The sequence below is a fragment of the Saimiri boliviensis genome, chromosome X (assembly GCF_048565385.1).
Source record: "Saimiri boliviensis isolate mSaiBol1 chromosome X, mSaiBol1.pri, whole genome shotgun sequence".
Lineage (NCBI taxonomy): Eukaryota > Metazoa > Chordata > Mammalia > Primates > Cebidae > Saimiri > Saimiri boliviensis.
In genome coordinates, this window is record NC_133470.1 from 6,867,970 (window position 1) to 6,883,582 (window position 15,613).

The 15,613-nt window shown below is 44.4% G+C and overlaps 1 protein-coding gene across 1 annotated transcript in view; it reads left to right on the top strand.

The window, feature by feature from the left end:
• The window catches only part of WWC3 (WWC family member 3), a 131,966-nt gene that overhangs the window by 71,841 nt on the left and 44,512 nt on the right, over positions 1-15,613 (top strand). The window contains exons 6-8 of the mRNA XM_039475502.2: positions 5,387-5,516; positions 9,115-9,264; positions 13,455-13,528. Of these exons, the coding sequence (XP_039331436.1) occupies positions 5,387-5,516; positions 9,115-9,264; positions 13,455-13,528 (354 nt within the window). The remainder of the gene's footprint in view (positions 1-5,386; positions 5,517-9,114; positions 9,265-13,454; positions 13,529-15,613) is intronic.

The window sequence follows — 15,613 nt, forward strand, 5'->3', positions numbered from 1 at the left end:
TCTCTACTGAAAAATACACAAATTAGCCGGGCATAGTGGCGGGCCCCTATAATCCCAGCTACTTCGGAGGCTGAAGCTGGAGAATCACTTGAATCTGGGGAGTGGATGTTGCAGTGAGCTGAGATTGCACCACTTCACTCCAGCCTGGGCAAAAGAGCCTGAAACTCCATCTTAAAAAAGAAAAAAAAGTACTCGGTCTCACTTTATCCCCAAACTCAACTTCATTTTTTTTGAAGGCATTCGTGACTGCCTGACCTAAGGATGTGCCTTTCATTGTCTTGTCTCCTTGGCTCGAATCGTGCTGCACGAGGACAAGGACTTGGCTTTGTTCACTGCTTCATCCTGAAGACCCAGCTGGTTCCCAGCACAGGGTGGGGCTTGGGAGTAAATGCAGATCGACTGGGTGCTGGGGGGAGTGGTTGAAGTCGCTGCTGCTGCCTGCTAGTAGCCATCACAGGGTCCATTTCTTTCTTGGACACTGGGACACTGAGTGAGGGCAGATCTTTCCTTGGCCAAAAGTTTTGTCCCTGGGCTGCAGGAACTCAGAGAGGCCTCTAGACATCACCCAGTCTCCATCTTGCTAACTGTCATCTAGCATGGCCTTCTCTTCCGCATTTTGTGTGGTATTGTGTTTTGGCCTTGGTTTTAAGAAGTCCTTGCTGTTCAAATCACAGAAAGGGATGCTCACCAGATGTTGCACTAACTAGGTTCCATGAGGTACATTCTTAGGCACTAGGTGAGACTCTGCTTCATTGATTTCTTGATTAACTTCCCAATTGGGTGATGTTAAACCCATTTGTCTCCTTAAAGGCGAGGCACTAAATCCTTCTAAGCATGCAATACCAGAATGAAGCATTACTGCATATTAGCATTTTCTGTCTGAAGGGATTTAGTGGTTTCAGGAGATAATGGGATAGTTCAGTTAGAACAGGCTTAAAGTAAGGATCTCCCATTAGCATAGCACCTAAGGTACGGCCCATGCGAAAACCCCAGCAATACTCAGATAACAGTGAAACGTACAGAAATGGTCTGGAAACAAAAAGAGCATTGTTCTCGGTTGTGGGACAGGTCTGGTGTTCCACACAGGTCCTGCTGTTGATAGAAAGCTGCCGGAAGCTTTCTGAAGTTCACCTAAGGCCCTCTGCCAGAGCTGCTGATGGAGAAGGCAGAAGTTGTAACAAACCTTTCCATTCTTTTGGGTTGTAATCTGTGATATTAACACAGAATATCTTTAGAGCCCTGGCAGCTCTTTGCTTCAAGATGTGGGGTTAAGAAGTTATGCGGTTTTACTCTTATTTTTACTAGTGCAGTTCTCTTGACATCTTAAATTGAGCAACCAGTATGGAAACTTTAGGGTGGCAGGAGGTAGAGGTTGACAATAAACATCTCTAAAATGCCTTTTCAGTCACACGAGGTTCCTCATCTGAAGCTGTATCTTCTCCTTTTCTCTCCAACCCATTTCTTTCAAAAGCACACCATAAAGAGCACCAGTTTACTTTGGAATGACATTTGACTGGTGATATGGGTGGCCTTCAGGTTTGACGCAATGGGCATTTAGAGGCTTTGACTTTGAATATATTGCAAACCAGGTGATGGAGCCAACAAGTCCTAGTGTGGGGGGCCTTGGCCGTGAACTTCACTTTGCTTGTTACTTGCTGTGTTACCCTCAGCAAATAACTTAATGTCCCTGAAGCTGAATGCAAAATGTAGAGGGTGCAAAACGAAGACTGTGCATCTGTGCACTGAATTTTGTTTTCATACTGCATAATAACTGATGTCCTTGTTTATTCTCCTTTAGCAGTTACCACTTTTCTATCATTTTATTTGTGATGTATGGTAAAGGCACTTTCTTGCACTCAATTAAAATTAACAGAATAACACAGTTCTTTGGCAGTCACAGATCTTGTGATTTTTAAAATGAACTGTAATACATTGATATTTTTTAAAAATACCAAATATTTGAGCACATCATCTAAATTGAACCAAAGTTTTATAGGGAAGAGTGAGAGAGAGAGAGCGAGAGAGAGAGCAAGAGAGAGAGAGAGAGAGAGCGCTCAAATAAATGAATTTTGCAGAAGTAAAAGAAAACCTTTACCGTCCTTTGATCACAATTGAAAAATGGAGGTGGTTGGAGTTCTCTGAAACATAGCTTGCCCTTGTTTAAAAAAAAAAAACAAAAAACATCTGGACCTGCCTTGCCCACTCTGAGAGTGGCAGATGCCATGCTCAGCAGAAAGGGGCAGCACCACACCCCATGATTCTGGGCAGGCTTTGGAGTCTGTCTGTGGGTTTGAATCCGGCTCTGCCAGATACTCACTTGTCATCTGGGCCATTTAGTTAATTGCTCTGAGCTTCAACTTCATCATCATCAAATCTGAGGAGATTATGCTTATCTCCTAAGGGGAGATTAAGTGAGAGGATGCAGCAAAGACCCTGTCACCTCATAGGTCAACTATTTTAAAATAAGCCTTAGTGCTTTGAAATGTATGGCCTTTTATTTCTGTCTTGCATTCAAGACTCTTGGTTCCCCACACAGCATCTGCTGTGGAAAAACACAGAGGCTTTGCTTCTGTTTTCTATTTCCTACATCATGTCTTGGTGTTTTTGAGATCCCTCAAAGAGAATGGCTGTCTGTAAAGGAGCTCACCCCCAGCCTGAGCTCCTGAAGTGGAGAGTAATAATAAGAGGCTCCTCCAGTCTGGTGCTTCTAGGACCTGGTTGATGGATCATTGAATCTCCTAGTTCTACCTATAGGGGTTCACCTTCAGTAGGGACCCCTGGAGTCGATATTTGTTCTGGTGATCAGCTGGGTTCTGGGGCCCGGTTCTATCCTCAGACTTCTGTCTCTGTTTTTCCCCTTCACATCATTCAGCCACACAGCGCCCTCTGTGCAAATTTCAGTGAATTACATTGATTTTTTTTGTTGCAAAGCTAGGACAGCTAAGGTAGTACAAGGTAGCGCCTTCCTTGAGTACCGCAATTGACTTCTATAGGTCTGGCTAAGTTACCAGCAGTGAATGAGAAGGCCAGCCATTTTGGTGGAAGTCGGGCTGGTTTTGAGGGTCAAACAAAAGAGTTTTGAAAATGTACAATGGGTTTATATGCCTACTGTCACCATTCTTGCTATTGGTGCCCACATTTTAGTAGCCATCAAGTGACCTGCTGGTATTGTGCTGGGAACTTTTTCTACTTTGTTGCCAAATCTCACAAGGGCCCTCAGGTGACATAGACTGTTAAAGTTCACCACCCCGATCATTTGGATGAACTGTTCTGTGAAAGAAGGGATTTAATGAGAGCAGAATAAAAGGAAAAAACATGCCCACTGCCCAAACTTTAGTTCATGCTCACTTGTTTTAACTTTTGGTATGGAACACTCTATCATTAAAGATATATGGACCTAGGCCGGGCGCGGTGGCTCAAGCCTGTAGTCCCAGTACTTTGGGAGGCCAAGGCGGGTGGATCACGAGGTCAAGAGATCGAGACCATCCTGGTCAACATGGTGAAACCTTGTCTCTACTAAAAATACAAGACATTAGCTGGGCATGGTGGCTCCTGCCTGTAATCCTAGCTACTCAGGAGGCTGAGGCAGGAGAATTGCCTGAACCCAGAAGGCGGAGGTTGCGGTAAGCTGAGATCGTGCCATTGCACTCCAGCCTGGGTAACAAGAGTAAAACTCCATCTCAAAAAAAAAAAAAAAAAAAAGATATATGGACCTTTTAATAAAGACATATAAATAAAGACTTCTGCTTTGTAGGAACAGACAAGACAGTGTGTATTTGAGAAACCTACAAGTCTGTAACAGCCATTATGGAAGTGCCTGCAGGGTCCAGCCACGTTGGCATTTGGGAGTGTCACTATTCAGCATGCACGGAGTGCTCCTACCCGCTTTCCTCGCGGCAGGACTCAGGACAAGTGTTCATAAATATTTTATGTGTAGCTGATGGCAATCACAGCAATGCTGCTGAGCCCCAGAGCGCTATTCAAAGGGAGGCAGTGGCTTCCTGTTTGTGTTACTTGCCCTCCTCCTAGGCCGTGGATGCTGATAGCTCAGGTTGATTCCGGTGCCGAGTTTTGCTTGAGTTTTGACGTATTTTGGCAAGGAATTTGTTAATGATAATAAAATACCAGAGTTGGAAAGTTATTTACTTTTTTTTCCCATGAGTAAGGAGATTCTGCATTATCCAGATAATAACAATCACTGCAAACACCACACACCAGGCCTCCTGCCAAGCAAGCCCTTTCCTCGCATTTTCTCATTAAATCTCATGCCCATCCCATGGGAGAAGTATTTTTAGTGTCCCCATTTGAGACAGGAGGAAGCAGGTGGAAAGAGGGGAAGTGACTCACCCAGGCCCCACAGCCAGTGAGTGGCAGAGTTGGGTGCCACTTGCACCCAACAGCACATCAGAGGTTCCTGTGATTGGTGAGCCAGGGAGTTTGGACTGGCAGTGAATGATCCAGGTTTTCAGGATAACATGGAGGGAAATATTGGAAACCAGAACCTGTGAACTGGAGGACCTGGAACCTGAAGGAAGCCAGTTGCTTTCCAGAGAAAGAATTCATTCCACTCTGGACCAAAATTTCTCAAATTCCTTAGCCTTAAGGCTTCCCAGACTGGAGCCTCAGGTGTAGGGGACGTGACAAAGGACATGCTCCAGAGGCCACCTGCCCTTTGAAGGCAGAACCAAGTCTTGTTTTGTTCTGTGCTCTGCTTCCAGCCCCAGAGCCCGGCCTGTTGTGCACAGGAGCTGGCTTGGAGGATGGAAGCATGGAGGAAAGGTGGGAGGAAGGGGAGGAAAAAGGGAGGGAGGGATGTTGTCATTTTCCCTGGATGGGCGTTTGGATTGAAGGAAAGAATTGAAGACTTTGGTAGGAGAAAGAGAGCTAGTAATAAATTAGAACCAGAATGAAATAAGAGTTTTAAGAGACAGAAGAGTTGCTGGGTTTTGTACAAGGCACCATTATTGAAAGCTCACTACTTCTTGCTGTGTCCCATGTATTCGTCCTGTACACAGATCTCATTCATATGTTTAGTTAACAAAGCTTTTGACCACTAACCTGGGGCTAAACATGTCCTCCTCTCAGAGAGAGGAGTTTACAGTCTCGGGAAATTACTCAAGCCAGCAATCTTGTTGCCTGATCGTTAGCGGAGGACGTGGGCCTCCCGACTCGAATGTCTTCACCTGCCCAGGGTGCTCCTGCAGCAGAGGGTGTTGTATTGACCGGGAAGGAGGGAAGCTTCCATGTGGTCTTTCTTTTTCTTTGCCAAAATATTGCTTTTAACTTTTTCCACCTTTCTATGAAGCTTTCGGGTTTTTGTAGTTGTATGTTTAATGGAATGCTAGGATCTCATGTGAAATGACATTGATTTTTCTGTTTTAACCAGGATTGATCGGAAGATGTCAAGTACTCATACCAGCTACAAACTGGATGAGGCTCAGGCTATCATGAGTGAGCTCCGGACCATCAAGAAGGCTATTTGCACAGGCGAGAAGGAGAGGCGGGACCTGATGCATGTAAGCTGCCTGCCTGCTCACGTGTTTTATTTTAGGAAGTTTTTAATATACTTACGTATTACGTGTTAAATAGTTATTATGTATATAACATATATGTATATATAATATAAAGACACACACATACATATATACATATCCCCCAGTGTATTTAAGTAAGTATGTAGTCATCCCTCTGTATCCTTGGGGGAATGGTTCCAAGACACACCCCCATCCCCCAGGATACCAAAATCATTGGATGCTCAAGTCCCTTGTAAAAAATGGTATAGTATTTGCATATAAGCTCCACAATCCTCCTGTGTACTTTTCTTTTTTTCTGAAGACAGGGTCTCTCTGTCACCTAGGCTTGAGTACAATGGCACAAAAATGGCTCACTGCAGCCTTGACCTCCCAGGCTCAAGCCTTCCTCCCACCTCAGCCTCGAGAATAGCTGGGACCACAGGTGCACACCATTATGCCTGGCTAATTTACATATTTGTAGTAGAGACAGGGTCTTGCTATGTTGGCCAGGCTGGTCTCAAACTCCTGGCCCTGAGCGGTCCTCCTGTCTTGGCCTCCCAAAGTGCTGGGATTACAGGCATGAGCCACCATGCCTGGCCCCTCCCATATACTTTAAACCATCTCTAGATTACTTATAATACCTCCTACAGTGTAAATGCTATGTACATTGATATTACACTGTATTGGTTTTTTTCTTTGTGTTATTTTTTGTTTTTGTTTTTTTCCCTCGGAATATTTGCTATCTGTGGTTGGTTAAATCTGGAAATGTGGAACCTGTGGATTTGGAGGCTGTTTCAGTTTTCTGGGGCTACCATAACAAGGTAGCACAAACTGAGTGGCTTTAGAACAACAGAAATTTGGTCTCTCAGGTTTAGAGGCCAGAAGTCCAAAATCAAGGTGTGGGCGGGGTCACACTTCTGCAGCCTGGAGGGGAGGATCCTTCCTCGCCTCTTCCAGCTTCCTTGGGTTGTAGACACCACTGTGATCTCTGCCTCCATAGTCACATGACTGTCTCTGTGTCTGAATTTCCTCTCCTGAGAGGACACCAGCCATTGGATAAGGGCCTACCCTAATCCAGTATGACCTCATCTTAACTAGATTACATCTGTAAAGACTATTTCCAAATAAGGTCACACTCACAGGTTCCTGGGGTTAGGACTTAAACATATCTCCTGGAGGAACATAATTCAACTCCCAGCAATGGGTGATACATTCATATTGTTCAATAATCAGGAGAATTCCATAGGTATGTGATAGGAAGTCTTGCTATTGCTCCATCCTCCTACTGCCCCTAACTGCCTTTATTAGCTTCTTGCCTACCCTCCCAGCATTCATGTGGGCACACAAAAACAAGAATATGTGTTTAGCTGCCCTCATGCAGAGCCAGGTCTGTGATACTCTTCAACACCAGCTTCCTCGATTAACAGCAATATCCTCTACCTTTCCCCATATCTGTACACAGAGAGCTGCTCTTCCCTTGATATTGTTGCATAGTATCCACCCACTATGTGCGTGCATTTGTATTGTATAGCTGGGATCATTATAGCTTTATATTGCTTTATGTTTTTTCCCCTTGAACTCTTGTAGTTTCTGTTATTTTTAGAAAAAGTTGAGCTTTTGCAAATGCAAAAAGCTGCCTCTATGGTGGGGAACTCAGGCAAGGCATCTGAGGGGCTGGCCCTAGTGCTGCACACGGTGGCCTCAGAGAGGCCAAGGCTGGGAGCACTGCATGACCTCATGGCGCCAAGTGCTGGAATGCATTCAGTGCTTTCTGTTACAGCTTTTATTTTTCATCTGCTTCCCTAAGTGAGCACCTATTGCCTGCTGGCATGTGTCTAGATTCTGTAGAGTGTAAGACCCACAGGACAGATCAAGCAAAGCTCAAACTCGGAGCCAAAATGAGACAGCTGCACAAAAAACTACCCTGCCTGGGCAGTGCTTCCTAAGGTCAAGGCCGTCAGGGACTTGCAGAGAGTCCTTACGGTGCTTGTGAAGATGCAAATTACCAGGCCCCACCCCAGACTCACTGAATTCGAATCTCTGGAGGTAGGGCCCAGAAATATGTATTTACAGATAAACTCTACAGGTTGTGATAGCTGGATGGTTAATCGTTAGATTTTTTTGGCAAACAGGTAGCACTGAGAATAGCTACCGTTTACTGAGGTCTCTGCGCAGCTGACATCAAACATGATGCCCTGTGTTTGTTACCCATCACCGACACCCCGGGCTGAACTTGGTTGCATTCCATGGCAGAGACACAAAGGCTTTACGCCATGAGGCCAAGCAGGGCTGCCTGCCCTGGCCTCTCTGAGCCACATGTGCAGCACCAGGGCCAGCCACTCATTTGCGTTGCTTGAGTTCCCACCGTGGAGGCAGGAGATAGAATTTCTGGAAGCAGCTTCAGGCCCAAGCACCTTCTTTGAGTTCTCCATAGCTTCTCAGACTCTGAGAAGCTCCAGGAAGACGCACAGGCAGAGTCTTCTTCTGTCCAAATTAAATCAGTTGTTTTGCCTTTCTTATGTGAACTTAACTCTATTGGCCCTTCCCAAGAAGGCTTTGTCTCCATCTCAAACCAGTTTCGTGAGTTCTATTGCACTTGGGCGTTTTTGGTTCTGGTGTCTATGGCAAATCTGCTGAAAGTGAATATATTTAGAGGTCTAAAAGAAATGGTCAAAAATCTGATTTCTGGTTGGGTGCTATGGCTCATGCTTATAATCCCAGCACTTTGGGAGGCTGAGGCAGGAGGATTGCTTGAGCCCAGAACTTGGAGAACAGCCTGGGCAATATAGTGAGATCTGATCTCTACAAAAACGAGCAAACAAACAAACAAAAGTTTAGCTAGGTGTGGTGGCGTACCTGTAGTCCCAGGTACTCAGGATGCTGAGGTGGGAGGATCACTTGAGCCTGGGAAGTCTTGGCTACAGTGAGCTATGATTGTGCCACTGCACTCCAGCCTGGGTGACAGAATGAGACCCTCTCTCTCTCAAAAAAAAAAAGTGGGATTTAAAAATTTCTGCTTAAAACTGTCACACGGAGAGATTTCACATGCCAGAATGCATACTTACTCTAATTTTTGGCAAACCAACATACATAGGAGATTACTTTCTACCATGTAGAATCACTGAAAAATCAGGTTTATAAAAAATATGTAAGCTAAAACAACAACTGAATGAACTGAAAAGAAATACGTGAGCATTGTCTGGGAGCTGCTTCCCCCTTCCCTGTGGTTCTTCTATTACGACCTCAAGGCAGCATTTATCTCTGTCAGACTCATTTACATCTTGGATAGAAATACTTATATTTTTCTTTGGGAAACATGAAGGTTTAAGAACCAGTACAAATGGTACCATAATGTCCACTGTTTGATTCACATGCTGCCAGAGGGACTTACTTGCAATGTGATTTAAATGACTAAGAAGTTTATTAGAGGCACATGTGATGAAGGGCATTTATGTGAAGTCTAACGAGCATGGGGTGGGGTGAGGCAACTGTTGAGTAATATATAAAGCAGCAGACCTAAAACATAAATGAGAAGACCACTTCTGGAGGGAAGAGAAACATCACTATCTCGGTTCAAAGAGCTCATCTCATTCTGTTCCAGAGCCTGGCCAAGCTGACCGATAGCTTCAAGAACAGCTGCTCCATCACCGACTCTCTAGCGGACTTCCCTCACCACGCAGGCGTGCCTGGTGATGCTGGCGTACCCCAGCAGTTCTGTGATGCGGGTTCCCAGACTGATATCATCGGGGAGGTATCTGCGCACCAGGGGAAGAAATGCATCGGGAGAGGGGATGGCTGCGTTAGTGTTGCCATCACTGGTTTGGTGTAATTTTCCACGTTCACTTGAGAAATATCTTCACTTTTGTGCCATTAAGTTTGAAGAAAAAGTACTGTGTCTCACAATATAATTGAATTGCTTATACCGCTGCCCTTATGATTTGGACTCTTACAAATGACGGACTCCTTGTGAGAGTTGAGTTTTACTGTTCTTTTGACAGACGTATGACTTTTTAGAGCATGGGTCCCCACACTTATTCTGTGAAGGGCCAGATAGTAAATATAGTCAGTATTTTACGCTTTGCAGGTCATTCTGCTGGAACTGCCCCACCCTGTCACTGTAGTGTACAGGCAGCCATCACAGAGATGCCTTGCCGGCATGTAAGATTAGAGCCTCAAGCTGGCCAAACGTTCATTTACAGAACAGCCAGTGGGTGGGATTTGGCTCCAGGGCCACAGTTACTGATCCCTGCCTTAGACCACTGATTTCCAAAGACTTTATAGCTGTGCCACCTTGGGTGTTGCTTTATTGCTGTTTCTTACTCTTCTAAAAGAATGTCAGGAAATTGAATTGAATTAAAAGCCATTTTGTTTGAGACTTGGAAGAATGTCATAATGCCTCCTTTGTTAATTGGTGAAGTCTTGAGTAGCCACAAAACCAAAGTTAGGAAAATCACCATTTGAAGCAGGGTGGTGGATATTAAAAGGCGCTACTATTGTAATATCATTGAGTGAAGTTTGACGTTAATTAGTTTCCAAATGGAGAAGCAGTCTAAGGAGCTTCTTTTTTTTTAAGGATTATTAAGTAAAGATGAGGTATCACTGGAATGCACAGTACCATCTCCCAAAATTAAATAAATAAAAGAAAAGGAGAAAGAAACAATTGATGGAAAACTCTGGGGTTTAAATAATTAGCTAATTAATATTTGAAATCTTGGCCAATAGTGCCTCTTTGAGGGGAGTTAGGAAATCATGGCTCTTCATGTCTTGGGTGTCCTGGAACAGTCCTGTTTTCAAATTTGCCTGCATTGTTTCAAAAGTATACCTGGCCATTTTTGAGTAGGCATCTTCGTTGGATGAGGGAATATGGTCACCATCTGGAATACACACAGAAGAATCTGAAATTCAAAAATATTTGGCATTTTTGCCTAAAGATTTTGGAGTGAGAGAAGGAAACAAGTATAAGACTCATTGAATTCGTGAATAATTCATTGCTGCTTATTGTAAGATTAGAATTAGAATTTAGTTTGAGAGAAACAGTTAAGATAGAAGGTTCTCCAGTGATTTAGGTCAGCCCTTCTAAAAATGTCAGGCGATGAGTGGTGGCTGGTTCTGCTGCTTTAGTAGTCACTGCTCACTATTGATGAGCCCCTGCAGTTTACTGGGGTGACCCTGGGTCAGCAGGTTCGTAGCTGTTACCTCAGTTTAAATAATTGTTCCCATCGTTTGATGTGCAGGAGACTGAGATGCCAGGTTACCTACGGTCTTATAGCCAAGGAGAGGCAGGTCTGGGTTTGAAACATTTCTCATCCCTAAACTCCTGTACTTTCTACCATATCATGTTATTATAAAAAAAAAATAGATCAAAAGGCTATGACTGTATTAGCTAACCATTGCTGCATAACAGATTTCCCCAAAACCTAGCCTCTGACAACAACGCTCCTTTATTCTCTCATGCTTGATATGGTCCAGGAGACTGGGCTGGGTCTTTTATTCCAGGTTCTCTCAGGAACCTGCATTCAAGGTGTCAGCCAGGGCTGTGGTCTCATCCAAAAGCTCACCTGGGGGAGGAGCCACTCTTAAGCTCATGTGATTGTTGGCAGGATTCAGTTCCTCATAGGTTGCTGGACTGAGGGCTTCAGTCTCTTGCCATGTGGGCTGCTCCAGCATGGCAGCCTGCTTCATCAAAGTGTGCCAGCGGAGTGAGTCTGCTAGCACAACAGAGGGCAAAGTCTTTTGTAACTTATTCACAGAAACAACTTCCCATCACCTTTGCTCTGTTCTAGTGGTTAGAGTCAAGTGATAGACCCAGGCCACTCTCAAGGGGAGGTAATTTCACACGGGGAGAATCCCAGGAGGTGGAGGTCACTGGGGCCATCTTAGAAGTCTGCCTACCTCACTTTGTGCTTGTGTTGAGTCTGTTTTGTGGGGTTGGTATTGCTATATATCAGATGCACTTTTTGAGACTGGATATTTGCAACCACAGGGTTGCACATGCCATAGGGCTGCATAGGAATTATGAAGCAGGAGTCCCTTGGATCCATTTGGCTGTCTTTTCTTTTCACTAAAATGTGCATTTAATTGTCAAAGACAACTACAAAATCAAAGCTTAGAGAGAGGTGCATACAGCTTTGAAAAGAGGTTTGAGAGATGACGTGCATTGATCTTGATGAAGAGTTGGTTGTGAGGTCACTAATAAATAGGGGACTGAAATGGCAAGTAGCTCATCTCCACTGTGGACAGTTTTTGGAGCTGTGGCACTGCCACTTAAATATATTTAAACTGAGGAAGCCAGAGAGGAGCATTGGATGAGACCATTTAAACATGTATAATTATGGCCAGGCATAGTGGCTCATGTGTAATCCTAGCACTTTGGGAGGCTGAGGTGGCCAGATTGCTTGAGCCCATGAGTTGAAGACCAGCCTGGGCAACATGGTGAAACCCCATCTCTACAAACCAAAAATTAGGCAGGCATGGTGGCTCATGCCTGTAGTCGTAGCTACTTGGGAGGCTGAGGCAGGAGGATCACTTGAGCCCAAGGGGTCAAGGCTGCAGTGAGCTGTGATTGCCACAGTGTACTCTAGCCTGGACAACAGTGTGAGACCCTGATTCAAAAAAAGAAACCATGAACAATTGTTACTCTGGTTGGAGAATGCTCATTCCCTTATAAGGCACTTTTTCATCTTGTCATTCAAGGCAATAAATTTGCAAAGAAATTTTTCATCAATAGATCAAAACTAGTATTGATAAATTCGTTGCTAATCATTCAAGTTAAATATTTTCAGATACTTGTTGATGGGAAGTTATTTCAAAAACATAAAGACTTGGTGGTCATAATATGTGGTCTAGTAAGGTCAGACAACAGATGGAGCCGATTTATTGAAACTAGAGTTGTATGAATATTTGCAGGAATGAGGAAAGGATTAACCAAAGTGTAGTACAGTTACTTCCCATACATTTCTTTTTTTGTTTTGTGTAGGATTTTGTTGCCCTCCATAGAATTGGTATGAAAATATTTAAGTACATTTTCTCGCCACAGAGCACTGCATGTAGAGGCTAACTCTATCGTGGTACTCCCTGAGCTCTGGCATTTTGAGACCTTGCTGGCTTTCCTTTTGTCCTTGGTTCTTTTACATGCCTTGTGGCATCAGAAGGCATCCACCAGCCCAGACCTCACATAACTAGTCCAGCTTCCTCAGACCGTGGGGCTTCTCAGTAGAACATCATTATTTTACGTTTACTGAGGAATTAGAGAATGTACTGCACAAAATGGGGTGACTGGTTTTTGCCTTTGTATCAACTTTTTTTTTTTCTTTTTGAGATGGAGTCTTGCTCTGTCACCAGGCTGGAGTGCAGTGGCGTGATCTCGGCTCACGGCAACCTCCCCTTCCTGGGTTCAAGCAGTTCTCCTGCCTCAGCCTCCCGAGTAGCTGGGGCTACAGGAACGTGCCACCAAACCCGGCTAATTTTTTGTATTCTTAGTAGAGAAGGGGTTTCACCATGTTGGCCTGGATGGTCTCGATCTCTTGACCTCACAATCCACCCGCCTCGGCCTTCCAAAGTTCTGGGATTACAGGTGTGAACCACCGCACCCAGCCTGTATCAACTTTTACTAAGTAATCTCCTACTTCTTCTAAAACTTAATTTGTGGTGGTTGTTTGGAATTACAGAATAGATAGATATGCTGCTGCTGTAAAAAAAAAAAAAAAAATCCTACCAGTTTAGGCAAAAAGAGTCTTCCCCTCTCCCTGCCCCCTCCCCCAGCCACAGGAGGCCACAGAGGGTTATTCAGTGTTTCCTTGCAGACCTTGCATAAATTGAAAGTGAAAGAGATGAAGAGTATTTCTCATTGTTGCCGAAAGTTTAAGTGAAGTTGCTAATTTGGAAATATGTTCTTAATATGTGTTTCCTTTCTTTTTTCTCTCTCTCTTCTATTCCGGAAAGTTTGTCTTTGATGATAAAACAAGACTTGTAGACCGAGTCAGACTTAATTGGCAGTATGAAGAAGCCAGAAAGAGGTAAGAAGCGCATTTTTCCAACCTCACCTTCTGCTTGCTTACTTTCTCCCGTGGAAGGAGGCATTGCAGAGTTCCGGTGAGTGACTGCCTGCATCTGATTGGAGAACACCATCTGACAGAATATCAGGTCAAGGATCTTCATTTACATGTAGCTTAATGCACACATATGAGAAAATTTCAAGTGCTTTTAAAATGTGCAATTCACAATATTGCAAACAGGCAGATGTGATTCCATAACAATAGAAACTGTTTTGGTGCTGTCATCCCTCGTAGTTTAGAACCTCTACCTTCCTTCCCTTTCCTCCTTCCAATAGACCGAGAATCAATTACGGAGAGTATCGTAAGTGAAACCACTTGATATTTCATGTGTGTGGCTTCTGACTCTATAGGCTAATGGGCAAAGCCATGTATCTTGGTTATAAGACATTCAATAAGCATTAGGTCAACAGGTGAGCAGTACCCAATTGATTTCATTCTATTTGTGTTGTCATGTGTCGCAAACCACTGGCCTCTTGCAAATTGCGGCTTGACTCAGTTTGTGCACTTGTGTTTCTCTTTCCTCACTTCCCTCCCTGCCTCCTTCCCTCCCAGTCTTCACCCTTGGACATGGAGAAAGCTGAGAGGCTTCCAGACCCTCGCGTGGTGCAGCATTTCAGGGCGCCTTGTGTCTCCTCTCCCGCACAGGGCTCCTGTTTTCATTATTCTTATCCTCGCTGGCTTTTGCATTCTCTTTTTAGAGACTTTCTCTCATTTGTGTCTTCTGGAAGGAGTCTTAAAACCCAATTCTTTCCAAATAAGTGCTTCAGAAAAGTATGAAGCATATCTTTTTAAAAAAGTTTCTTGAGTCACAAATGAAATATTATCTTGAGGGGCAGCGAGAGCAGGATGTCGGGTGGGGTGAGGGGTTCTTTCTGTAAGCTAAACAGTTGGGCTTGCTCAGCACACTGTACCATTCATGGATGTCTGGAAAGCTACTTTGTTGGCTTTTTTAAAACTGTAAAAATAGCAACAAAAGCCCATCATATGATTCAGTGCTTCAGGGCCAACTGAAACGGACTTGGGCCGTCTGTTTTCTAGGAGGTTTTCTAACCAGTGCCTCTTGGCTTTTTAGGATGGACTTGTAGTGGGCTTTAAATTTCCCCACAGAATGGTGCCAAGTTCATTTGCCAGTACTGATCGTCTCTGTGGTGACATTCTTCATTTATCATGCATTCCTTCTCTTTAGCCTGCCAGAGTTTGTGAGGCACGATTGTCTCTTCTGTTTCTGAATGTATTCCTCTGCTCTCGCCTGTTTCTGGTGGAGCTGCAGAGTGTGGGTGCTGGAATTTGCTTTGCTGGATTAAACGCAGCAAATAGATCGTTGCTACACTTAGGAATGTGATTGTTACGTGTTTGGCTGTGACATTTACCAAACATAGCAAGTAATTTCTTTGTTTTCTAGAGATGGTGCCAGTATACGGTGAGTAACCTAAATGTTGGGATAATACGTTTGGGTGAAAAGTCAAGTATTTAAGAAAATTTTTTCAAGGGACAGGCACAGTACTTCATCAGTTCTTTTGAATAAAATACCATATTATTTCAAGATGCCCAGAACCTTGTTAGGAAATGCACTGCAGCTACAGGGGAAGGTTCAACCTTCCAGTGGCAGGAGGGACATCTCAGCAACGCCTCCGTGTGCTGTGTTGGAATGTTTAAAACTCAGAGATGTCTTTTCAGCTCCACCCGGGTGAGCTTGCACTGGTGCTGCCTGTCCTTTTCCCACTAGCGAGCTGGTGCTCCACACAGGGAGGGACGCCTTAACCCTCCAGGAGACGTCCAGCAGTGTCTGCAAATGTGTTTAGGTGTCCCAACTCTGGGGCAGGTGCTTCTGGCATCTAGTGGCCACTCGACATCCTGTAGTGCACAGGATGGCCCCCACAGCAAAGACTTACCTGACCCAGCATGGCTGCAGTGCCAAGGGCCAGAAACCTTGCCCTGGGGCGTCTTCCTGTCTTGCTCCTGAATTTTCATGATGCGTGGACAACAAGGGGCTTAAACGAGCAGGTCACCTGCTGACTCACAGGCCTCAGCCTGATACTCATGCCT